General features: G+C 49.7%; 1 protein-coding gene across 11 annotated transcripts in view; it reads left to right on the forward strand.

The window, feature by feature from the left end:
- PCNT (pericentrin) overlaps positions 1-24,461 on the forward strand; it is a 106,580-nt gene that overhangs the window by 23,606 nt on the left and 58,513 nt on the right. For 8 of the 11 annotated variants that reach the window (XM_060396101.1, XM_060396119.1, XM_060396120.1 and 5 more), the window contains exons 11-18: positions 767-902; positions 1,742-1,959; positions 4,873-5,342; positions 6,554-7,112; positions 10,876-10,986; positions 16,690-16,851; positions 22,968-23,119; positions 24,262-24,422. In XM_060396101.1, the coding sequence (XP_060252084.1) occupies positions 767-902; positions 1,742-1,959; positions 4,873-5,342; positions 6,554-7,112; positions 10,876-10,986; positions 16,690-16,851; positions 22,968-23,119; positions 24,262-24,422 (1,969 nt within the window). The remainder of the gene's footprint in view (positions 1-766; positions 903-1,741; positions 1,960-4,872; positions 5,343-6,553; positions 7,113-10,875; positions 10,987-16,689; positions 16,852-22,967; positions 23,120-24,261; positions 24,423-24,461) is intronic. The other 3 variants (XM_060396127.1, XM_060396129.1, XM_060396117.1) reach the window with 2 other exon arrangements.

A 24,461-nucleotide genomic window follows, 5' to 3' on the forward strand; every position in this document is an offset into this window, starting at 1 on the left:
TTATTTTTGTTTTGTCGTCTGGAACTGGCCATTGCTCGGCGGGGCTGATGTCTGGCCCCTTTTCTTTCCCTGAACGGTAAGTCGCTCTCACCCGACTTGCTGGGTCTGCTCTTCCACTCAGAAGCCTGACCCACTGTGCGCTGAGTGAGGGGGGGCACTTGATTCCGCCCATCAGTCAAGTTGTTTTCTCCAGTGACCATACGAGAGGACTTCAGTCTTGATTAAAGGATGATTTGAGCTTATTGAGAGCTGGATGTTTAGGCTGACGAGATCTCTGTTGAATCTGAGGGAGATTGGTGACAGGTTGCCTCTTGGAGGGAGCAGGAAGGGCTGACCCAGCCTCAGGTCCCTCTGCCCTCCCTCTCATCCTCACACGAGGATGCTAGGGAGTCTGTGTCCAGGAGCGTCATTGAGGGGAGTGGCCCAGCATGGGCTCTGGATGGGAAGTGTGGAGCAGGGAGTGAGGGGATCCCTTCAGCCGAGGGCCTTGGCCATATGGCTGGCCCAGCAGGTCTGACCCCGGGACGTGGAAGGTGGGCCCCGGGTTCCAGTGGGTGTGGGGTACAGGGAGGCCCCGAACCCACAGCTGACTCCAGTGGATATGCCTGCCTCCCTTCTTGGAGTGAGACGTGGGGGCACTAGGTGGTGTGGTGTGTTCAGGAAGGGTTCAGGAAGGGGGGGTTCCATGGGGAACTCTGTGGGAGGCAGGGTCAGGGAACCAAGCTGAGAGGCTCTTTACAAGGTTTTCTCTGTGATTTCCCCAAAGGAGAGCCTGGGTTTGTGCACATGGTTAGAAGAAAAGCACCAGTGCCAACTAGCAGCGGGGACGTCCTCCCAGGATGCCCAGCAGGAAGCGTTAGAAGGAGAGCTGCCTGCAGGGGGTTCGGAGGAGCTTGGCCAAGGTATGTTTTTAAGTGCTCCTGTGGCAGCCAGCCTACAGGGGTGTTCTGGGCTATGACCGCATCCCACGAGAGCCGCTGGCACTGCGCGTGCTGGCTGTTGACTCTGTAGCTGGGGTGCCGAAGGCCCTTCCCCAGGGTCGAGGAGCAGGCCCCGTGTGTCAGGAGAGGGTCTGCTTGGGCAGCAGCATGGGGTCCCTGGGGGCCATGGGGATGGAGAAGCTGTGGTCATCCCGGGCATGGACTGGGGCCCAGGAGAGCGGATGCACGGCTGGCCCTGGACACGGAGCCCGGGAAAGGGTGGGTCCCGCATCAGGCTGAGGAGGCACGTCCACATGTCCTGCCTTGAGGGCCTGTGACTCAGGGTCCGGGCCAGGGGCCCTTGGAGCTGTGTGGGCCTGTGGAAGGCTAGCACGTGGCCCAGAGAGCGGGGTCACACCTGCTGGTGCCCTGTCCTGCCCGTTCTCCTTCCCACGTGAGCGGTGTCCCATGGCTGCTGCTCAGCATCTTCCAGTCCCCTGGGTTGTGCCCCGTGCCACTTCCTCCAGCCTGGGACAGTGATGAGCCCTTGCCAGAGCAGCTCTGGGGGGCCGATTCCTCGGTACCCAGACCAGAGGGGCAGCAGCGGGTGTGGACAGCTCGGGACAGGTCTGCTCGTCTGCTTCTTGTGTGCAGTGCCCATGGCAGTGCCCACTGGGCTACAGACGGGTGTGTTGTGTCCCCTTCTGGTACTGTGCTCCCGCAGGGGTTTCAGGGTCTACGCGCAGTTGTCTGGGGCTTCTGAAGCTCAGTGTCCTGTCTGTTGGAGGGTCAGCCTGATGATTCTGCCCCTGGTCCCACAGAGCTTGCCCGGGAGCCTCTCCTGTGTGCACAGAGCACGGCCTTAGATTTGGAGACAGAGGTGCCGGCTGGAGACTTGGGTTTGGAAACCGCACACAGGGCTCAGCTTGTGCTTCTTCCAGTGGAGCTCAAGGAAGAAATCGATCTCTTAAAAGTAGAAAATAGAAATTTGCAGGAGAAGTTGCAGCGTGAAATCTGCCTGAAAGAGGACTTGGAGAAAGTAAGTTGAAATGGCTTACCTTGCAGCGATGCTCGCATCCACAGGGCCGCATGTGAACTGGCCAGGTCAGCACAAGCTCCGAGGTCAGTGCCACCCTCTGCCCTGCAGCAGTGTTGCTGGGTGCCTCCCTTGGGTGGGGATGGGCTGCCACCTAAGCTTGGTCCCACGTGTGTAATCCTAACTCTTACAGAGGCTGCGGGGCTTAGGGGAACTGACCGGGTCCTCAGAGCGGTGCCAGGGTGGGTGGCGAGGCCACCTTCAGGCCTTGTCCACTGCGTCTTCTGCGCTGTTCCAGCCGCCAGGCTCTCTCCATTGACTGAGACTTGCAGCCGTGGACATGCAGTGATGAGACCCCGGCCCACAGCTTGGGCGCCTCCCCTAAATTACTAGCGGCCTTGCCGAGGCCTGGAGATTCTGCAAGGCCCAGGTGGCCATCTGGCAGTTCTGTGGCTGCCCCGCTCCTCCTCTCTCTGGCACTGTCCCAGGTCCTCCTCCATCGAGGCCGAGTTTCACGGGCAGATCACGTGTTGTCCCCCTACTCATGCACTGGGCGTGAGGACGGGCATGTAAAGGCCTGTAGCCTCACAGGGGGTTCCTGAAGGACAGACTGCTTGATGGATTTTTACGTTCAAGTGTCTGAGTGCTTCCTGGGCCCCTGATTGCTCTCCCCGTGCGAACTGTCGCGAGAGGAATGTGGAGCGAGCTCTTGGCATTTAGCTCTCACAGTGTTCACTGTGTTTGGTGGTTCTGTTAACTGCACGTTTATGGTCATCGTGTCTTCTCGGGAAACTGCGCTTTCATCATGCGTGAAATGCCCCGTTTCCGGTATAGCTTCTTTGTGCTGGAATCTACCTGCTCTCTGACCAGTGCAGTGTGTTTTCTCTGATGCAGCATCTTCTTCCCTCCATTTTACTTTTTACCTCTGACTGTATCTACCTGGAGTTAGTGCCAACCCCACAGGTCAAGGGCTCAGTCCCAGGAGGCTGCCCCTGACCCCTTCAGAAGCCAGTGGCCTCCCCCTCTTCTCCGTGTCGGGCCAAGGTGTGTGCTTAGGCCTTCTGGGCTGGTCTGTGTCTTCTGTCCACCTGCTCGTACATGACCAGGCACCCGCCTGAGAACTGGGCTGGATTCCGGAACCTCCTGCCCGTCCTGGTGGGCTTTCCCCCTCACTTCCTGGCTCTTCTGGTTCAAAGAAGGAGCATTTCCAGGTGTACGTCCGTGGCACAAGTGGGTTGGTCACCCAGGGCATTTCTTTACTCTGGGTGTCAGGGCTCCTAGCCCTGGATCTCCTGGATCTTATCCAGAGCCTGCAGTTGTTTCCTCCAATTAGAGCTGATTCTCAACTATCACTAGGAGCAGGCCCTAAAGTTTAATGACTTGAATAACTGGTTGAGGTCAGTTTCACAAACCTTTCTGGTTTTGTTTTGTTTTGTTTCTTCTCAATGATTGATCAGTATGCTGACCTACTTTGTCTCCTGTTTTGAAATGAGAATATTTGTGTGTGTGCAGCTTTCTGGTTCGTGTCCCTCTTCGTACACCTTGAAGAGTGTTGGTCTCAGCTCACCAGCCTCTTGCTCAGGCCCCTTGTAGACCCTGGGTCGTCGTGGTGCAAGTCCAGAGGCTTGGCCCTACTGTCTGCTGCTCGCCTGTGAGCTGTGCTGCCTGGCGGTGGTTCTGCTGGGGGAGGGGGCCGGCCCCCCCCTTGATGGGAGGTCCCTCTCATGTCTGAGCCCCTGAGCTGGCCTTGGCACTGCAGAGGAGGCCCCCCCCCCCCTTGACTGTGTCCAGACCTGCCAGCCCTAGAGGTAACAGTTGGGGCCAGGTGCCGGGCAGTGGACACGGTGAACTTAGCCAGATAGTCTTAGATTTGTGCCTTTTAGTCTCCCATCATTTCCATCAGCCTGAGAAACACTCCCATTGCTCTGTTCACGTATGTTGTGGGACTGTGTTGTTCAGTCACTTAATTGTGTCCAGCTCTTTGCGACCCCATGGACTGCGGCATGCCAGGCTTCTCTGTCCCTCATCTCCTCAAGCTTGCTCAGACTCACGCCCATCAAGTCAGTGATGCCATGCAACCATCATCCTCTGTTGTCCCCTTCTCCTCGTGCCTTCTATCTTTCAGGGTCTTTTCTAATGAGTCAGCTTTTCACGTCAGGCGGCCAAAGTATCAGAGCTTCAGCTTCAACATCAGTCCTTACAGTGAATATTCAGGACTGATTTCCTCTAGGATTGACTGGTTTGATCTCCTTACAGTCCAGGGGACTCTCAAGAGTCTTCTCCAACACCACAGTTCAAAAGCGTTAATTCTTTGGTGCTCAGCTTTCTTATGGTCCAACTCTCATGTCCAACTCTCATATCCATACATGACCACTGGAAAACCGTAGCCTTGACTAGATGGACCTTTGTTGGCAAAATAATGTCTCTGCTTTTTAATATGCTGTCTAGGTCGGTCATAATTTTTCTTCCAAGGAGCAAGTGTTTTTTGATTTCCTGGCTGCAATTACCATCAGCAGTGATTTTGGAGCCCATGAGAAGAAGGTCTCTCACTGTTTCCATTATTTCCCCATCTATTTGCCATGAAATGCTGGGACCAGGTGCCATGATCTTAGTTTTCTCAATGTTGACTTTCAAGCCAACTTTTTCACTCTCCTTTTCCACCTTCATCAAGAGGCTCTTTAGTTCCTCTTTGCTTTTTGCAATAAGGGTGGTGTCCTCTGCATATCTGAGGTTATTGATATTTCTCCCAGCAATCTTCATTCCAACTTGTGCTTCATCCAGCCCAGCATTGTGGGACTAGTGCTTGTATTAATAGCTGACAGAGCTTCTCTGTCTTCAGAGATGGATTTGGGTCTTTGTGGCCAGTGATCTTTTCATTTAATTTTTTCCTTCTTAAAAAAATTTGTGTGGTTGCAGATGAAACAGAATTTAGTTGAAGCTCACCAGGAAGAACTGAAGAGTGCTGAGGAGAGGATTGAGCAAATGAAACAGGAACTCAGGGAGAGAGAGGCTGAGTGGAAAGTTACAAGTGAGGACCTGCGGAGAGGGGCTGAAGAGAGGCTGACGAAGATGCTCCTTGACCTGCGAGAACAGGTGGAGTCTGAGAAGCGGTCCATGATGAACAGGTTTGAGCTTCGAGAATCCGAAATGAGGCAACTTCAAGACCAGCAGGCAGCTCAGATCCTGGACCTGGAGGGGTCACTGGTGGAACAACAGGGCCGCCTTCGGCAGCTGGAGCTTGGACTCCCCGGAGATGAGTCTCTGCGGTGCAGCCAGTGTGGCCGGGAGCTGGGCTGTGGCCCGGCCCCAGGGGCCCAGGACCAGGAGCTCGCCATGCTCCACCTAAAGGAGGACTGCGCCCTCCAGCTGAAGGTGGCCCAGAGCAGGTGGGTGCCGTCCGTATAGCAGCCTGTTATGTTCGGAGCCGCCCACCCCCCTGGCCAGTGAGGAAAGGCAGGTCCCCTCCCTGAGCCCCCCAAGGGTGAGGCGGGTCTCCAGGAGGCTGAGGCAGAGCCCCAGGAGGGTGTGTGTGGCTCTCAGGGCTGCAGGCCTCTGGCAGGAATGGCATCCCCCTCCCTCCTGTGGGGCCTGTGTCCCGTGAGCCATGCGGCCACGTGTGCATCTTTGACAAGCGTGTGTGTTTCTCGCATGTTTTAGATTTTTAGTAGCAGAACTTCAGCCTTTTTATCCTAAGATTGTGTGGCTCATTCATGAATTTTCTTGTGTTTTTTAAACTCATTAAAAAAATGAGCAGCATTTCCCAGCTATGTACATACTTCCCTGAAGTTGTTAAGGAGGCCTAGGATGTTGTTGGCTTGCTGCCTCTTTGCAGACCTGGGCTATAGTGCCCAGGGGTGTTGATGAGCGCTGGGATCGTTGGAGCTGCTTCTTGTGTGTCATCCGCTCCCCAGCGTCTTGAGGCAGGTGCCCAGACTCCTGGCCTGGGGTCTGAGGGTTGAGTTCAAATCCTGACCCACCATGTGAGCTGGATGGACACAGGTGCGACGTGTGGGCTCACGAGACCCTAGTGTCCTCCTCGTGGGCTGGTCTGTGGAGAGGCTGTCATGGTGGCTGGTGGGCAGGTGGTACCTGAGACATGTCCCGGCTCTTGTCATTCGCCTGGTGTGTCACGGCACCTGTGCAGATTCTCCCCTGTTCCTGCTGGGGCCCTGGGTGTCTCCTGACTCTGCTCTCAGCCAGGGCCACTGCTTCATGCCCCTGAGTCACCCCGTGGAGGCTGGTTCCTGGGTCTTCTGAACACTCTTTGCAGCCCTGGGGCTACTATTGAGGCCACCCCTTCCCTGCTGAGGTCTTCTCTTGGCCGAGTGGTAGTCCCCCTGCTTCCTGCGGTATCTGGTTTCTGGCTGGGGCTCTCTGCCCTGCACTCTAGTTTGTGGCCGGGGGTGCTGGGCTCCCGCCTGAGCTCCTCTGGCTTCGTGGCCCCTTCCCCATTGGCTCGCGGCTGGTGGTGGTGCCCAGGGAGGAGGGAGAGCAGGCGGGATCTGGGTGGGGCAGCCTCTCCCCCTGGCAGCGGGCTCCCCAGGGGTGCTCTTGTGGCTACACGCCGGCTCTGTGTTCACTTGGCTTGTTGTCTCAGGTTTTTGGAGGAACGTAGAGCAATCACAGAGAAACTGGCCGCAGAGCAAGATGCCTTCCTGCGGGAGGCCCAGAAACAGCATGCGCACGAACTGCGGCTCCTCCAGGAGGGGCACCAGCGGCATATCCTGTCCCTGACCGCGGAGCTGGAGACCAGGCGCCAGGCCGAGGTGGATGCGCTGAGGTCCTCGTTCGAGCGTGAGCGGTGGGCCCTGGCAGAGGCGCGTGAGGCTGAGTCGCAGGTGAAACACGTTGCTGAAGTCAGTGTGTTGGAGGCCAGACACGCGTCACACCTGGATGCTCTGCGCTTGCAGTACCTGTCTGAGTTGCAGGCCGTGCAGGGCAGGCACCGGCGGGCCCTGGAGCTGCTGCGGCTGGACCTGGAGGAGCGGCTGCAGAAGGAGGATGTGGCTCACCACGGGGTCTTGACCCAGGTGCTGGAGCTGCTGGAGCTGCGATGTGCCGAAGAGCCTCAGTCCGCAGAGGACAGCCTGAGAGGGGATGGGAGCATGGAGCCCCCAGAAGGCGTGAGAGCCCTCTGGCTGCACGGGGCTCGCAAGGTGAGGTGTGTGGATGGGGCGGGGACAGGGACTTTGCCCTTCCCTAGGACCCGCTCATGTCAGCTGCACGCATGTCTGGTGCCCCTGCCCTCTGCCCGCTGCCCCCCACCAGCCATGGGTTTCCTGGTGAGGCAGGTACAGAACAGTGGGTTTTACGGCATTTTTTGGTCGCAGCTCCTTGGTGAAGGCTTTTGGCAGCTGGTGTCCAGGTGTGGCCTTTCCTGTGAGCTTGCAGTGGGTTCACTGTGCTCCTTGGGGCTTGTGTTGTTTCTGTGAGGTAGAGCGCTTTGTCCTGTGTCTGGGGCGGTCTGTGTCGGGCAGCGATTGTCCCCGTGGTGGGTGCTCTCTGGAGGTGGCCCCGTGGCCCTGTGGCCCTGCCAGCACCAGGCTTGCCTTGTCTGCAGGCCCCTGGCCCCATGCGTTGTGAGCAGGACGTATTGGTTAGAAGTTGAAGTCAGCGTGGGGGCACATTGCTCTGCACTGACTTGGCAGATGTGCATGCCCGGCCCTCAAAAACAGTCCTGTTCTGTGGCTTCGTGCTTTGTCACGTCACAAGTAGGTACTCTAGGTCACAAAGCAGGAAACCTCAGCCTTGTGGAAACACAGATACCAGGAGAACCTTCGTTTCCGACTGAGACGTGCTTTGTGTATGAGTGGATGTTCCCAGGAGGGTTTCGTCCTCTGGTCTGGTTCAGCTTGTCTAAGCATGGGAGGAAAAGGGCAACCCAACCTGCAGAGGCAATGGGGCTTCACTTCACTCGTTGGCTCTGCCTGTCCTGTGTGGTCTGTGGGCGAGACCGTGAGTGAGTTCCGGGAGGGCTGGGCAGGCTCCCGTGGGGTCGTGAGCCTCTGGGCGGTCCCTGGGTGTGGCCCAGGGCAGGTGTCCCTGGGTTGAGGTGCCCCCAGGCTGGTCTGCTTCTGAGCCGTCAGCTGTCAGCTTCCATTCCTCCCAGGCAGAAGGGTGCTTGGGGAAGGGGCTTTGTCCCAACCTGTGGATTTAAACTGGATTCCCTCGGTTTATAGGGTTTGAAGAAAATGGAGTTTTGAAAGAACATTGAGAGGGAGAAGTGTGTGTCTCTTACACGGGAAAACCGTGTGTTTTAAACCGTGCCTTCATCTTATTAGTGTAAAATGTGCACATAGGTGGCGTGAGGGGTGAGGGTGCGTGGGACAGAGGAGGCATGTGGGGTGCAGTGATGTGGCCCCTGGAGGAGGGCAGGGCACATGCCAGGGTCCTGCCCCCTGGGCAGCAGCACCACGCAGCCTGTCAGGGTCTCAGGGACGGTCACGTGACTATGCTGCGGAGACAGGAGGCCCGGCAGGGGGTGCCCCTCGCAGAGGGGTGGCTGTGGGTGGACAGTGCGCCTCCTTCTGGGCAGTGGTGGCTTCAGGAATGACCTAGGGCTCAGACTCTGGCCCCCACAGGGGTGCTGGTGGCATCAACAGAGCCGCTGGGTCTCCAGAAGCTTCTCTCCATCACAGTGCCGAGGGTGTTTCATGAAGTCTGTGTGGAGTGGGTGCTGGGCGGGCCTCGTACCTGCTGAGAGGCTTATTTACTGGCTGACGACCCTTCCCTCCAGGAATCTTTGCGGGCTCCTGTTCATTCATCCTGCTCGTTCTATTGCCTGTTGGTGACACACGTGTCATGCGTGCTCCTTGGCTCAGCGCTTTTGTACTTGTGTGTTGACTCTTGTTCAAGCATTGAGAGCATTTGGGGAATATTTCTCTAGTTGTGTGTTGAAGTACATCATTCCTTTGTTAGGAAGGATATGTAAGCATTAGATACTGTCTAAGTGACCTTTTTGTCTCGCTCATTTCACAGGAGAAAACAGCTGGGTTTGTGGGGAGGTGAGATATGCCATTTCTTCCCATTTTAACTTTGCTTTGGAGAAAATTTCAACAGAAACAGAGAATAGTTCAGGACGGGACTGCCCATGGGGTACGTGCCAGTCTCAGTGCATCAAGCCGCCCAAGTAAACTAGAAGCATGCTCCACGCTGCCCTACAGAGTTAATAGTGATCTCTTAATGTCATCACAGATCCAGCCTGAGACCCAGTTTCTTTCTGTGGTAGGTCAAGTTGGGATACACGCAGGGGTGGGAGAACAGTTCCAGTCCAGATCTACACACGGGCCAGGAGAATAGATCATGCCCATGTCTACACACGGGCCGGGAGAATAGTTCATGCCCACGTCTACACACAGGCCAGGAGAATAGTTAATGCCCACGTCTATCCCTGGGCCAGGAAAATGGTTTATGCCCACGTCTACCCCTGGGCCAGGAGAATAGATCATGCCCATGTCTGCACACGGGCCAGGAGAATAGTTCGTGCCCATGTCTACACCTGGGCCAGGAAAATGGTTTAGGTCCATGTCTGCACGCAGGACAAGAGAATAGTTCATGCCCACGTCTACACCTGGGCCAGGAAAATGCTTTAGGTCCATGTCTGCACACAGGACAAGAGAATAGTTCATGCCCATGTCTACATATGGGACAGGAGAATAGTTCAGGTCCACGTCTACACCTGGGCTGGGAGAATGGTTCAGTTTCGTGTCTACACATGGGACAGGGAAATAGTTCAGGTCCACGCCTACACCAGGGCAGGAGAATAGTTCAGGTCCACATCTACACACGGGCCGGGAGAATAGTTCAGGTTCATGCCTGTAACCGGGACAGAATAGTCAATGTCTACCCATGGGCTGGGAGAATAGTTCAGGTTCGTGTCTACACCCAGGACAGGAGAATAGTCCGTCTACACATGTGCTGGGAGAATAGTTCAGGTCCACGTCTACCCATGGGCTGGGAGAATAGTTGAGGTTCATGTCTACACCCAGGACAGGAGAATAGCCCATGTCGGTTCCTGGGCCGGGAGGATATTTGCAGGCAGTATTTGCCACCTTCTGCCCTCTTCCCTCAGGCTTTCCTCGCAGACAGATATTCCATGAAGCCTTGCTGGGCGTCTCCTGGGTGCCATGGTCATTGTTCCCAAAATAGCAGGGACGCGCTGTTCTTCCTCTGTGAACAGGTTTTATCTGGGCCACAAATATCTCGCACCTGTTTGAGAAGCAGTGTCACTCATCAAAAGAGTTGTTTACCCAGGGCCTGTGAGATTGGGTTACTTTGCAGGTTACTTCGCTCTGGAGTTTGGTTGTGAGAATAGTTCTCTGAACACGTAAGCCTGATTTCCTGTTTTAGAGATAAGTGTCCCATGTAGAAGTGGCCCTTACGTTGGGGGCACGGAGCAGGGAAGGGAAGCGGGAGTCAGCTGTCGTGTGCTCACTGTTGATTGTGCAGGCAGTCTCGCTCTTTCTGGCAAAGCAAAAGCTCTGTTCATAGCATTTTTTAAAATCGTAAGAGACCTGTGGTTGTTTTCAATATAGTTTGAATGTCTTCAATTATCAGTTGAATTTGTTTTTAATACTGCGTTTGTGTTCTTTGGATAATACTGCTTATTTTTTTCTGTAGGTGTATCCATTTTTTGATGATTAAAATATATATCACATTTCCCATAGAATTCTGTGGATTTTTAGAAAAACCTGGCAATAGTTTCTTAAAAACTTCTATTGACTTTACCATTTAGCACATGGCAGATTGAACAGAATTCGATCTGTAAAGCAGAGTTTACTCAGGCAGCATGGGGAACAGTGGTGTGCAGGGAGGTCCTGTGCATCATCACAGTGAAAACACGTGGATGAAGTGTGAGCTGCACCTGCCACATATCCACGTACGTGCTCATGGCTCAGGTTGACCTTCCTTCCCACTCAGCAGGAACCCGAGGTCCAGTGCTCAGATCCCCAGGCGGGGCGGGAGGAGGAGCTGGAGCTGCTGGAGTGTAAGCCAGAAGCCTCCCTGGAGCAGCAGGTCACACCGTTACAGGTACTGGGTTAGGAGCCACAGTTCCGTTTTATTGTTATCTTTCCTCATCTGCAAAGAATATTTTAGTCTAAATTAATTTTGGTATGCAGAATTAAAGCATATTTTCATTGTTTAAGAAACCGAGGGTTTTTTAGGCAACTTTTTTCATTCATTTTTATATTTAAAGTGACTAGTTAGCCTATCTTTTCTGCTTAGAAATTGTCATCAAGTAGTTGTTCCTTAAGCAACATGGAATTAGGGGTGCTGATGCTCTACACAGTCGAAAATCTGTATCTCGTTTATAGTTGGCCCTCAGTATATGTGGTTCCTCCATACCTGCCGTTGCTCTGAATTCCCAGATTCAGCCGCCTGGACTGCGTATTAACTGTTGAAACAAAATCTGTGGGACTTCCCTGGTGGTCAGTGGTTAAGACTCTGCACTCCCGGTGCAGGGGGCACAAGTTTGATCCCTGGTCGGGGAACTAGATCCCGCATGCTGCGTGGTGTGTGTATAGGTTGAATGTCATGGTTCAGCATCATCTTTGAGAGTCAGCTGTGTATAAATCTGGGGAAATTGGAGTCCCTTTCATGGTCTTGCTTTGGCAACTCAGCAGCTGCCACATCAAGCCTTTTCTTCTTTAATGAGCCTATTTCTAGGAAAGGAACTCTGCACATAAGTGACCTTCACTACTCACAATGATTTTTACTGTGGGTTTGTTTTGTTTTAGATTGCAGCTTTGTTTAGATCATAAAAAGCTCTCTTTTTGAAGTATACAGTACAGTGGTTTTTAGTATATTCACAAAGTTGTATCTTATTCCAAAATATTTGTATCACCAGAGAAGAAATCCCCCACCCATTAGCAGTCTCTCTCCTCTCCCAGCCCCTGACAACTACCAGTCTGCTTCCTGTTTCTGTAGATTTGCCTTTTCTGGATGTTTTATTGAAATCAAATCATGTGGTATGTGGTGTTTTGTGTTTGATTGCTTCACCTAGAATAATGTTCTAGATTCATATGCGTCACTACTTGCAGTTTGTTTTCCTTGTATCTTGTCTCTTCTGTTCCTCTAGTCCTCCATTACTGCCTTCTTCCATTTTAATTTCCTTGATGTTTATATATATATATATATCAGTTCAGTTCAGTTGCTCAGTCATGTCGGACTCTTTGCTACCCCACAGACTGCAGCACACCAGGCTTCCCTGTCCATCATCATCCCAGAGCTTGCTCAGACTCATGTCCATCAAGTTGCTGATGCCATCCAACCATCTCATCCTCTGTCCCCTTCTCTTCCTGCCTTCAATCTTTCCTAGCATCAGGGTCTTTTCCAGTGAGTCACTTGTTTGCATCAGGTGGCCAAAGTATTGGAGCTTCAGCATCAGTCCTTCCAATGAACACCCAGGACTGATTTCCTTTAGGGTGGACTGGTTTGATCTTCTTGCAGTCCAAGGGACTCTCAAAAGTCTACTCCAATACCGCAGTTCAAAAGCATCAACTCTTTAGCTCTCAGATTTCTTTATGGTACAACTCTCATATCCATACATGACTACGGGAAAAACCATAGCTTTTCTTCCAAAAAACAAGCATCTTTTAATTTCATGGCTGCAGTCACCATCTGTAGTGATTTTGGAGCCCAAGAAAATAAAAAGTCTCACTGTTTCCATTGTTTCCCCATCTATTTGCCATGAAGTAATGCGATTGGATGCCATGATTTTCGTTTTTTTGAATGTTGAGTTTTAAGCCAGCTTTTTCACTCTTCTCTTACGCTTTCATTGAGAGGCTCTTTAGTTCTTATTCACTTACTGCCATAAGGGTGGTATCATCTGCATATCTGAGGTTATTGATATTTCTTCCAGCAATCTTGATTCTAGCTTGTGCTTCATCCAGCCCATCATTTCAAATGATGTACTCTTCATACAAGTTAAATAAGCAGGGTGACAATACACAGCCTTGTCATATTCCTTTCCCGGTTTGGAACCAGTCTGTTTTTCCATGTCTGGTTCTAACTGTTGTTTCTTGATCTACACACAGATTTCTCAGGAGGCAGGTAACGTGGTCTGGTATTCCTGTCTCTTAAAGAATTTTCCAGTTTATTGTGATCCACACAGTCAAAGGCTTTGGCATAGTCAATAAAGCAGAAGTAGATGTTTTTCTGGAATTCTCTTGCTCTTTCGATGATCCAGCAGATGTTGGCAATTTGATCTCTGGTTCGCCTGCCTTTTCTAAATCAGCTTGAACATCTGAACATTTTTGGTTCATGTACTATTGAAGCCTTGCTTGGAGAATTTTGAGCATTACTTTGCTAGTGTGTGAGGTGAGTTCAATTGTGCAATAGTCTGAACATTCTTTGGCATTGCCTTTCTTTGGGATTGGAATGAAAACTGACCTTTTCCAGTCCCATGGCCACTGCTGAGTTTTCCAAATTTGCTGGCATGTTGAGTGCAGCACTTTAACAGCATCATCTTTTAGGATTTAAAATAGCTCAGCTGGAATTTCATCATCTGCACTAGCTTTGTTCATAGTGATGCTTCCCAAGGCCCACTTGACTTCGCACTTCAGGATGTCTGGCTCTAGGTGAGTGATCACGCCGTTGTGGTTATCCATGTCATTAAGATCTTTTTTGTATAGTTTTTCTGTGTATTCTTGCCACCTCTTTTTTTATCTTCAGCTTTTGTTAGGTCCATACTATTTCTGTCCTTTATTGTGTCCATCTTTGCATGAAATGTTCCCTTGGTATCTCTGATTTTCTTGAAGAGATCTCTGATCTTTCCCATTCTGTTGTTTTGCTCTATTTCTTTGCATTGATCACTTATGAAGGCTTTCTTCTCTCTCCATATAACAGTATGGTTCAGATTAATACCAACTTGATTTTAATGGTTTATAAAGCTACCCTTCTACATAGCTTCCGTCCCCCCTTCCTTCCTCCTTTGTGCTGATGTTGTCATACAAAGAACATCTGTGCACACTTCGTGCTCATTGCTTTATGCAGTTGTCTTCTGAATCACATAGGGAAAAAGACTTAGAAACAAAAACTGCATTTGTTTTGTTTTTTATGTTTACCTATATAGTAATGTTTTCCAGCGTTCTTTCTTTATTCTTGTGTATTCAAGTTAACGTCTAGTCTCCTTTCTAGTCTCCTGATTAATTCTGTTTTTATTTATCTATGGATGTCTTAATTTCTCCTTCATTTAGAAAGATCATTTCCTGGATATGGAATTCTTGGTTGACATTATTTGGCTTTCAGCACTGTGAACAAGGCATCCTGCTGCCATTCGGCTTCTGGTTTCTGATAAGAAGGGCTTCCTTGGTGGCTCAGATGGTAGAGAAGAACCTGCCTGCAATACAGGAGACCTGGGTTCGATCCCTGGGTCAGGAAGATCCCCTGGAGAAGGGAACGCCTACCCACTCCAGAATCCTGGCCTGGAGAATTCCATGGACAGAGAAACCTGTCAGGCTACAGTCTGGGGGGTCTCAAAGAGTCGGACATGACTGAGCGACTACCACTTTCACATACTGATGAGAAGTGAGCTGGCCATACTCCGGTTGAGGAGTCCTTTTGTTGGGCTGCTTCTCTTGATGCTTTCAATATTTTATCTTTCAACAGTTTGATTATGATGTGTCCAGGTATGCCTCTCTGAGCTTATCCTGCTTGGAGTTCATTGAGCTTCTTCTGTGTATAAATTAATATTTTTTCATCGCATTTGCAAAGGTTTTGGCCACGTTATCTTCAGTTTTTCTTCTGCCCGTTCCTTCTGTCCTCTCCTCCAGGATGCTCATTATGTATTTGTTGGTCTATGTGGGTGTCCCAGAGGCCTTGGAGCCTACTTTTGTTTTTCTTTATTTTTGTCCCCCAGACTGAATAATCTGAGTAATAATTTGACCAATCCTCATGTTGGCTGATTCCTCTACCCACTTGAATCTGCTGTTGAGTCCCTCCAGTGAAACTTTAAGTAATTGTACTTCTAAGCTTCAAAATGCCTGTTGGTTTCATTTTATAATTTTATCTCTTTACTGTGGGGCTCTGGTCCTAATGGCCCTTTAGTGCTCTGGCAGGCAGTTTATATCTCTGCCTGAACTTTCACTTCCTTTTAAGTTTTCGATCACCCTCTTATTAGCTCCACTTGTTGTTATTGCCTCAGGCTGCTGAGATGTTAAACAGTGGTTGCTAACTGATTTTGACAAATGGCTTGGGAATAGGATTGTTGAGAACTCTGCTTCAGATCAGATAAAAACCAGCTTTGAGAATGGAGCTTTTCAATGAGCTGGCCAGACAGGTCAGTTAGTGACAGTTGGTGTTGCTGCTTTGGTGGAGCTGCAAACCCATTCTGTCCCTCCTCCTTCCCTCATGACTGCTGGGCTGAATTTTCTTTTTTTAAAAAAATTTTTTTTGGGTGGCAGGATCTTAATTCCCTGATCAGAGATTGAACCTTGGGTCAAATCCAAGCCCAAAGTTGTGAAAGTACTGAGTCTTAACCCCTGGACCACCAGAGATTCCCTGGGCTGCATTTTCAAGGAGATCCCAAAGATTGGAGTGATGCAGTTAGGGCAGGTTCAACCACTCAAAGCTTCCTGTTCTTTTAAGATTTTGAGGGGCTGCTCTTGGTCTTCCTTGCTGCGTGCATGCTTCCTCTAGTTGTGGCGCACAGGCTTCTCATTGTCTTGGCTTCTCCGTTGCAGAGCACAGGCCCTGAGGTGCACGGGCTCTGAGGTGGCATGCAGGCTTTAGTAGTTGCAGGATGCAGGCTTTAGTAGTTGCAGGATGCAGGCTTTAGTAGTTGTAGCTTGTGGGCTACAACTAGGTGGGCTACAACAGGCTCTGAGGTGGCACGCGGGCTTTAGTAGTTGCAGGGTGCAGGCTTTAGTAGTTGCAGGATGCAAGCTTTAGTAGTTGTAGCTTGTGGGCTTTAGCAGTTGTAGCATGTGGGCTTTAGTTGCGGGATGCGGGCTTTAGTAGTTGCAGGATGCGGGCCCAGTAGTTGTAGCACGCAGGCTTTAGTAACTACAGCATGGGGGCTCAGTAGTTGCAGCATGTGGGCTCAATAGTTGTGGCACACAGGCTTAGTTGCCCCTCAACATGTAGGATCTTCCCAGACCAGGAACTGAATCCTTGTCTCTAGTGTTGGCAGGCAGATTCTCAACCACTGCACCACCAGAAAAGTCCCAAAGTTTCTTGTTCTGTGGTGACTCGGCCTTTGTTTTTAATGACACTTTAATTTTCTGAAGAAGCTGATTTTTGACAGTTTTTGCCAGTGTTCTCAGTGTAGAGGAGTGATGTTTTGGAGGTCCTTTTTCTGTCATTCTGAAAGTACTACCTCTGTAGTTTAAAAAAAAAGCAAGCTTATTTCATTAATATATTCTAATCAGATGAGCATTATTAAAAAATATTTATTATTTAAGAAGAAACAGAGTTTATCTTTTGAAATGAGAGGAACTTAGGTTTCTAAATATATTGGATCTTAATGATCACGATACCCTGATGACGGAAATTTTTTAATGTGACTGTTGGAAAAGGTAGCAGGCTGGTTTGTTTTTTTTATTTTATATTCTCTATGATAAGCACATTTGAACGTATGTTCACTGAGGGTAGTGGCCTAGGTCTTTTGGATCATTTCTCTTGATGCAGAGTATGGAATCAATGAGTATTTGTTTGAATGAATTAAATTCTAGTGAGCAGCAGAGAAATGGAGCAAGGATAATTTTGTAACTTAATGGCATTTTTTGTTAATAGTATACTTTTATACAGGGTGAATTTGGAAGTGAAAGAAAAGCTGCTTTGCATGAAAAAGAGGAGATACCTAAACTTGAACATGAGAAGGCACATTCTCTTTATGAAAAAGAGAAAGAATCTTTGTCTCTGCAGCTACAGGAGAAGAATAATCAAATTCTGCAGGTATGTGAAATGTATCTTTTCTTTGTTAATACTCTTCTGTGTATGGTAGAAATATGCTTAACATAATACTTACTGTTTCAGTCATTTTAAGTGTACAGTTTAGTGGCCTTAACCACATTCAGAATATTGTGCAACTGTGGCCACTGTCCATTTCCAAAACCTGTTCATCATCCCAAGTAGAGATTCTGTGTTTGTTAAAAATAAGTCCCATCCCCCTCCCTCCAGCCCTGGTTCCCACTGTTGTACCTTCTGCCTCTGTGATTACTCTAGGGATCTCATTTCAGAGGAATCATACAACATACGTTGTTTTGTGTCTGACTTATGTCACTTAGCATCATGCCCTCAAGGTCCATCCACATAGTGTGTGTATCAACATTGGTGGCTTTTTGTGGCTGCTGCTGCTAAGTCACTTCAGTCATGTCCAACTCTGTGCGACCCCATAGACGGCAGCCCATGAGGCTCCCCCATCCCTGGGATTCTCCAGGCAAGAACACTGGAGTGGGTTGCCATTTCCTTCTCCAATGCATGAGAGTGAAAAGTGAAAGTGAAGTCGCTCAGTCGTGTCCGACTTTTAGCAACCCCATGGACTGCAGCCTACCAGGCTCCTCCGTCCATGGGATTTTCCAGGCAAGAGTGCTGGAGTGGGGTGCCATTGCCTTCTCCATTTATATGGCTAAATAATATTATTCCATTGTATGCAAACACCATATTTTGTCTATCTGTTCATCTGTTGATGGGTATCTGTTAGTGGTCATCTCTTTCTTTTGGCTGTTGGGCATAATGCTGCTGTGCGGATTGGGGCACGAGCTTTTGTTTCAGTCCCTGTTTTTGATATTTTGGGGTGTATATCTAGGAACAGAGTTGACGAGTCACATAATTCTGTGTTTAACTTTTGAGGAACTGCTGAACCGTTTTCCACAGCGGCTGTGGCATTATGCATTTCTGCCAACAGTGCATGAGAGTTTCAGTTTTTCTACATTCTTGTCAATGCTTGTTTTCATTTTTTTAAATAATAGCCATCGTAACAGATGTGAGGTGATATCTTGTTTTTACTTGCATTTCCCTAATGACTAATGATGTTGGACATCTTTTCATAACCATTTTTATCTGTTCAGGTAGGTCCTTGATTCTTTTTTTTCTTTTGAAGTATTGTTAATTTGGGGCCTTCCCGGTGTCTTAGATGGTAAAGAATCCACCTGCAATGCAGATTGTTAATTATAAAATAATTAATTTACAATGTTGTGTTAGTTTTAAGTGTATAGCAAAGTGATTCAGTTATACACACTCACGCACACACAAATGTATATACTTTTTCAGATTCTTCACCTTTTAGATTATTACAAGATATTGAGTAGAGTTCCCTGTGCTACGCAGTCAGTCCTTGTTGGTTACCTGTATACACAGTAGTGTGTATATGTTAATCCCAAGCTCCTAATGTATCTCCAAATCTGTGAGTCTATTTCTGTCTTGTAGTGAAAGTCTTCATCACCCAGTCATGGACGACTCTTTGTGACCCCACAGACTATAGCCTGACTGGCTTGTCTGTCCATGGGATTCTCCAGGCAAGAATACTGGAGTGGGTTGCCATTTCCTTCTCCAGGGAATCTTCTCGATCTGGGGATTGAACCCGGGTTTCCCACACTGCAGACAGACTCTTTACTGACTGAGTCACCAGGGAAGCATCTATCTTATAAATACATTTGTTTGTATCATTTTTTTAGATTCTACATGTAAGTAATATCATATGGTATTTGTCTTTCTCTGTCTGACTTATTTCACTTAGAATGATAATTTCTAGGTCCATCCGTGTTGTTGCAAATGGCATTAGTTAATTTTTTTTTATGACTATATGGGCTTATCAAAAGAGATATTTATTTCCCAATGCTAAGTCCTAGAATCAGGGATAAGGGTTCCAGATGAATAAAATGTCATAAATACATGTTTTCCTGTTACATTGTTATACACACAGACCTACATATACATAACTACATACATAAGAGATGTGTATATAACAATAGAATAGTAGCCTTGACAATTTTGAACTGGATTTTTTTCCCATTATTATTATTGAAAATATGGATGTGTATAGCAATTGTCCCACTGTGCGATCTTCCAGAGTCATAATAGTACTGATTTCTTTGACTTTATCATCATCCAGGTCACTGGATTTGAACTTTTTCACATCTTGGAGGCAGTGTACCACACACTGCCCTAAGCACGTTATAAGCAGAATTTTCTCATTTCTGTGCAGTTCTCTCCCTCTCAGGACCCTGAGGCCCAGGAGAGGTCCTGGTAATTCGGTAAAAGTCCATGGACTGCCGAGTGGTGGAGCTGGGCCTTCAGACTTGTGAACACTGCACACAGTGTGTCTGACTTAATTTAGCACCAATGATATAAAAATTACCCACAGTGAGATTCAGGGTAACAGTCGCAGGTCAAGGGGCATGTTTCAGCTGCAGACACCTCGCCCCCCCACCCCAGTGCTGGGAGCCCAGCCCTGAGGAGGAGGAGGAGGAGGAGGAGGAGGAGGAGGAGGAGGAGGAGGAGGTGTCGGAGGGTGCTGCCAAGCAGGGAGGGCCCAGGACTTAGATGAAGGGGGAAGTCTCAGGAAGAAAGAGCCTTTCAAAGCATTTCTTGAGCTGGTTCTTCAGTGTACCAGGCATTTCTGCTGTTACATTATATGCAATATTAAAAAAACCTTCTCATTCTGTAAAAAATACTAAAATTAACATGGCTCATGGGCAGAATAGGGTTAGAGATTACATCATTCACAACCTCTGCAATTTTATAACAAGGACCAAAAACAGTAACAATCCTAATAAAAGTACTAAGTTCAGTTCAGTCGCTCAGTCGTGTCCGACTCTTTGCAACCCCATGAATCGCAGCACGCCAGGCCTCCCTGTCCAGCACCAACTCCCGGAGTTCACTCAGACTCGCATCCATCGAGTCGGTGGTGCTATCCAGCCATCTCATCCTCTGTCGTCCCCTTCTCCTCCTGCCCCCATTCCCTCCCAGCATCAGAGTCTTTTCCATTGAGTCAGCTCTTTGCATGAGGTGGCCAAAGTACTGGAGTTCCAGCTTAAGCGTCATTCCTTCCAAAGAAATCCCAGGGCTGATTTCCTTCAGAATGGACTAGTTGGATGTCCTTGCAGTCCAAGGGACTCTCAAGAGTCTTCTCCAACACCACAGTTCAAAAGCATCAATTCTTCAGCGCTCAGCCTTCTTCACAGTCCAACTCTCACATCCATACATGACTACTGGAAAAACCATAGCCTTGACTAGATGGACCTTAGTTGACAAAGTAATGTCTCTGCTTTTGAATATGCTGTCTAGGTTGGTCATAACTTTTTTTCCATGGAGTAAGCATCTTTTAATTTCATGGCTGCAGTCACCATCTGCAGTGATTTTGGAGCCCCCCAAAATAAAGTCTGACACTGTTTCCACTGTTTCCCCATCTATTTCCCATGAAGTGATGGGACCAGATGCCATGATCTTAGTTTTCTGAATGTTGAGCTTTAAGCCAACTTTTTCACTCTCCTCTTTCATTTTCATCAAGAGTCTTTTTAGTTCCTCTTCACTTTCTTCCATAAGGGTGGTGTCATCTGCATATCTGAGGTTATTGATATTTCTCTGGGCAATCTTGATTCCAGCTTGTGTTTCTTCCAGCCCAGCGTTTCTCATGACATACTCTGCGTAGAAGTTAAATAAGCAGGGTGACAATATACAGCCTTGACGTAATAAAAGTACTAGTACAGTTTAAAAAGAAATGTTAAATTCTGAATTAAGAGAGAAATTGTGAAATACATATAGTGATCTGCCTTTACAAAGCGAGGTAGGAGCTTGATGGGCGGGGCATGGTGGGGGTGGGCGGAGAGGACCGAGAGGCCCCAGGAGGGGTGGCCTGCCAGTCCTGCGCCCGAGCTCCTGTCCCTCCACATCATCACTGGAACCCTCTTACTGTGTAACGCTTGCCAGTTCTGTGGCAGCAGAATGGTGTCTCTTGGTCTTAGTTTACTGATAAGGTTGCGTGTCTGTTACCAGGCTTGTGGACTACTTGTTTCCCTTTCTGTGAAACACCTTTTTGTATTTTTGGCCACTTTTTCTATTTGAAACAATTGCTTGTCCTTTTCTTAAATGATTTGGGGAAGTTTTTTTGTACTTCTGTATTCTAATTTGTGAGTTCCGCTCCCCCCGCCCCCCGCCCCTTTTGTCATCTTTGAATGAATGAATGTTCTTAATTGTTGACTTTACTACTTTTCTTCCCTTCAGGGTTATGCTTTCTGTACGTTGCTGAAGAAATCTTGAGGTTATTTTATAATTTGTCTTTTTGTTCCACCTGGGAGGACATGAGGAAGGGAGTTGAGTTTTTTCTGTGGAGACTGACCTGAGACCTATGTGCCGTGTCCTTGCCCTGCTTGTGGTCCAGTGGATCGGGGTCAGCAAGCCCCTGCATGTGGGCAGCCCCTGGCTTCCCTCCTGGACTCCTCTGGTCAGGCTGGGCGCCCAGTGCACATGCCGTGAAGGTCTAGGGGCTGCACATGGGGGAGCCCAGCTGTGCCAGCCCTACTATTCAATCAGTCTCCTAATGCGGCTGGCTGAAACGCACCGATCTCTATGTGCCTTTAAGGAGAAGGGCGTCCGTACAACACAGGCATTCTGAGATTCTGGAATATCTCTTTCTATTTGATTTTGTTAATTTCTGCCACTGAATTTTATAGTTTTCTCCTAGAAGTCTTTTGTTAAGGTTAATGGTTATTGAATACACACAATCTGGTGCAATCGTTTGATTTAGGAATTTTTTACCTCACGATGGTGTGAAAGCGATACACGTTCAATGGAAACCATACTTGGAATTTTGAATCTGGGTTTTCGTCTTTTCCGGAGCTAGTTCTGTGCAGTCCAGCACTCTTCTGTGATGTTGGACAGGGCAGCCACAGTCCCCCATCAGCCACGTGGTCACAAAGGTGAACGACCGATGCACTGATGGCCATTCTGGATCAAGAAACTGCTCTGCTTTTCCGTTTCGAAAGGTTGCTGTTAATTAAGGAAAACCGGACATGTCAGGTTAAGGAGCTTAGTGCTTGTCTGTGTGCGGGAAGGTGTGGAGTGTGGGCTCACTGAAGCCAGTCCTGTGATCTGCACCTTAGCTCCCGGGCCCCTGCCGGTGCTTTGCCATCCTGAGTCCCCTCAGGGCTCAGGGCAGCTGTGGCTGGTTGGCCGCAACATCGTTTGTTCACAGACATGGCAGCGAGATTGTCCATTGGCAGGTGTGGTAGATGCATTTTGATTTGTGATATTCACAGTTTACCATGGGTTTGTTGTTGTGGTTTAGTTGCTAAGTTGTATCTGACTCTGCAACCCCATGGACTTTAGCTCACCAAGCTTCTCTGTCCATGGAATTTCCCAGACAAGAACGCTGGAGTCAGTTGCCATTTCTTCCCCCAAGGGATCTTCCTGACCCAGGAGTCAAACCCATGTCTTTTGCACTTTAAGACAGGTTCTTTACCGCTGAGCCACCAGGGATGTAACCCCACCATAAGTGGAGGAGGAGCTGCTGGAAATGCTGAGGAGGGAGGAGGGCCAGCAGAGAGAAGGTCTGCTGTCTGTGGGCTCGGTGCCTGCACCACGGACCCCAGGGCCCTCCACCTTCCACACGCTGGCACCGGGGCTGTGCTGGCCTCAAGCTGTCCAGGCACATGTTCCGTGTGCTAGCAGGGCAGTTCCTCTTCAGTGTCTGTTTTGTCCATTTGGTCGTTGTTTGTCATCTTAAAACTTGCCATTTTTTGTCCATTTATTCCATTTTCTTTATTTTTCCTGTGACCCACGTGTCCTAGTCCATCATAACCAAGGACATGGTTATAAGAGCTGCACTTATTCCTAAGTTCCCTCCATGTGCAGCATTGAAACCGTTTACTGTTTGTTTTGTATTCTTCAGTTAATTGGTTTCAAAATCACACCCTCTTTGTCCTCAGGCCTGCGTTTTGTGTACCTGATGGGCCCCATCCTGCCATCCGCTCAACCCACAGAGCTGCTCTTAGATGAAGAAAGTTCCTTATAGAAACTTATTTTTAACTAAATTGTTCTAACTGAGGCTTTTGACAATTTTTCTTCAACAGCTGAAAGACCAGATTTTATCCTTAAATCGAGAGATAGAGGAGCGCCATTCCGAACTGGAGAAACTTCAGCAGAGGCGGGAACGGGAGAACCAGGAGGGCACTGCTCTCATAGCGATGCTCAAGTCCGATGTTGACCTGTCCCACGGCGAGAGGTCAGTGGCCGCCCCTGCCTCATGGCTGGGGTACATGTTGGCATCTGGCAGATGAGACCCTGTGCCTCGTGGTTCTCTGTCTAGGGAGGTCTTAAACCCCAAGATGGGCGCTGAGTTGTCACCTGCATAACCCCACCTCGCTTTGCCAGCCCTTCACGTGTTGCCAGTTTACGGGGTGTGACGCTGCACTGAAGGACCAGCCCACCCAACATCAGGCATGTCTTGGCTCTGCCCCTTGTGCGCATCCAGAGTGAGCCAGGGGCTGCTCAGTTAGGTTTGTCTGTCTGTCGGGCCCACTGCCTCAGCATTGCCCAGTAAAATGCCGCTTTCAGGCTGGCCTCTCTGTGCCTCTTTGTGTGTCCCTCAGCCTGGCCCTGCTGGTATCTTGTGGTCCTGCTGCTCTGGGGTCCCCGTCACCCCCAGACCCTCATCCTCAGTGCTGCGGTGCTGCCGTGCGCATAGCACTGAGGGTCAGAGGAGAGCAGGTGGGGTGGCGGGCTGCTGTGCGGAGGCCACGGGCTTGGTCTCGTTTATCCATTGTTTCATCGTCTCCATGAGGACCTTGCATGCTGTTTCCAGCTGACTTGTGGTTGGGTGAGGGGGCTGCAGATGGGACGTTATAGGTCTGGGTAATCAGCTTCCTGTGAGGCTGTGAGTTGTGAATGGATGGGGGCACAATCCCTGATGTCTCGGGGCCCCTGGGGCCACACCCTGGGCGGGGTCCCCATGCCCCTGACTATCTGGGGGCTGTAGCTCAGAGACTGGACTCCACCCTAGGAGAGCCTGACACCCCAAACTCTGTGGTTCTTGTGGCCCCAGTGAAAGCTGGGGAGCCTGCCTTCCCATGCTCATGGGTCATGGGTTAGGGCTGACTTCTAACTTGTGAACCGGTGTCTCCTGAGAGCCAGCAGGACTGCGCCACAGTGATGGGCTGGGCTTACGCAGTCACGTTGGGGCCAGGAGGGGGAGTGGCTGAGAGGGAGGTTCTGGCAGAAGCCCCTGTGCTGCTTGGGGCACCTGCCCAGAGCTGGCAGGCTGGACACGGCCTCCAGAAGAGTGCCTTGGTCACAGTCACGCTGTCGTGTGTGGGTCAGGCGGGGCTGGTCTCTGCTGATGCTGTGCTGTGCCCCCCACCTCCCCAGGAGAGCTCTCCAGGATACCCTGAGGCGGCTGCTGGGTCTGTTTGGGGAAACGCTTCAGACTGCCATTGCCTTGAAGAGCCGCATTGGCGAGCGCGTGGGGCTTTGCCTGGAGGACAGGAGCCCGCCCACCACACAGCCGGGGAGCCAGAGCCCCCCCACAGGTGAGCCTTGACAGCCCTGCACCGAGGCCCCAGGCCAGC

The sequence above is a fragment of the Ovis aries genome, chromosome 1 (assembly GCF_016772045.2).
Source record: "Ovis aries strain OAR_USU_Benz2616 breed Rambouillet chromosome 1, ARS-UI_Ramb_v3.0, whole genome shotgun sequence".
NCBI lineage: Eukaryota > Metazoa > Chordata > Mammalia > Artiodactyla > Bovidae > Ovis > Ovis aries.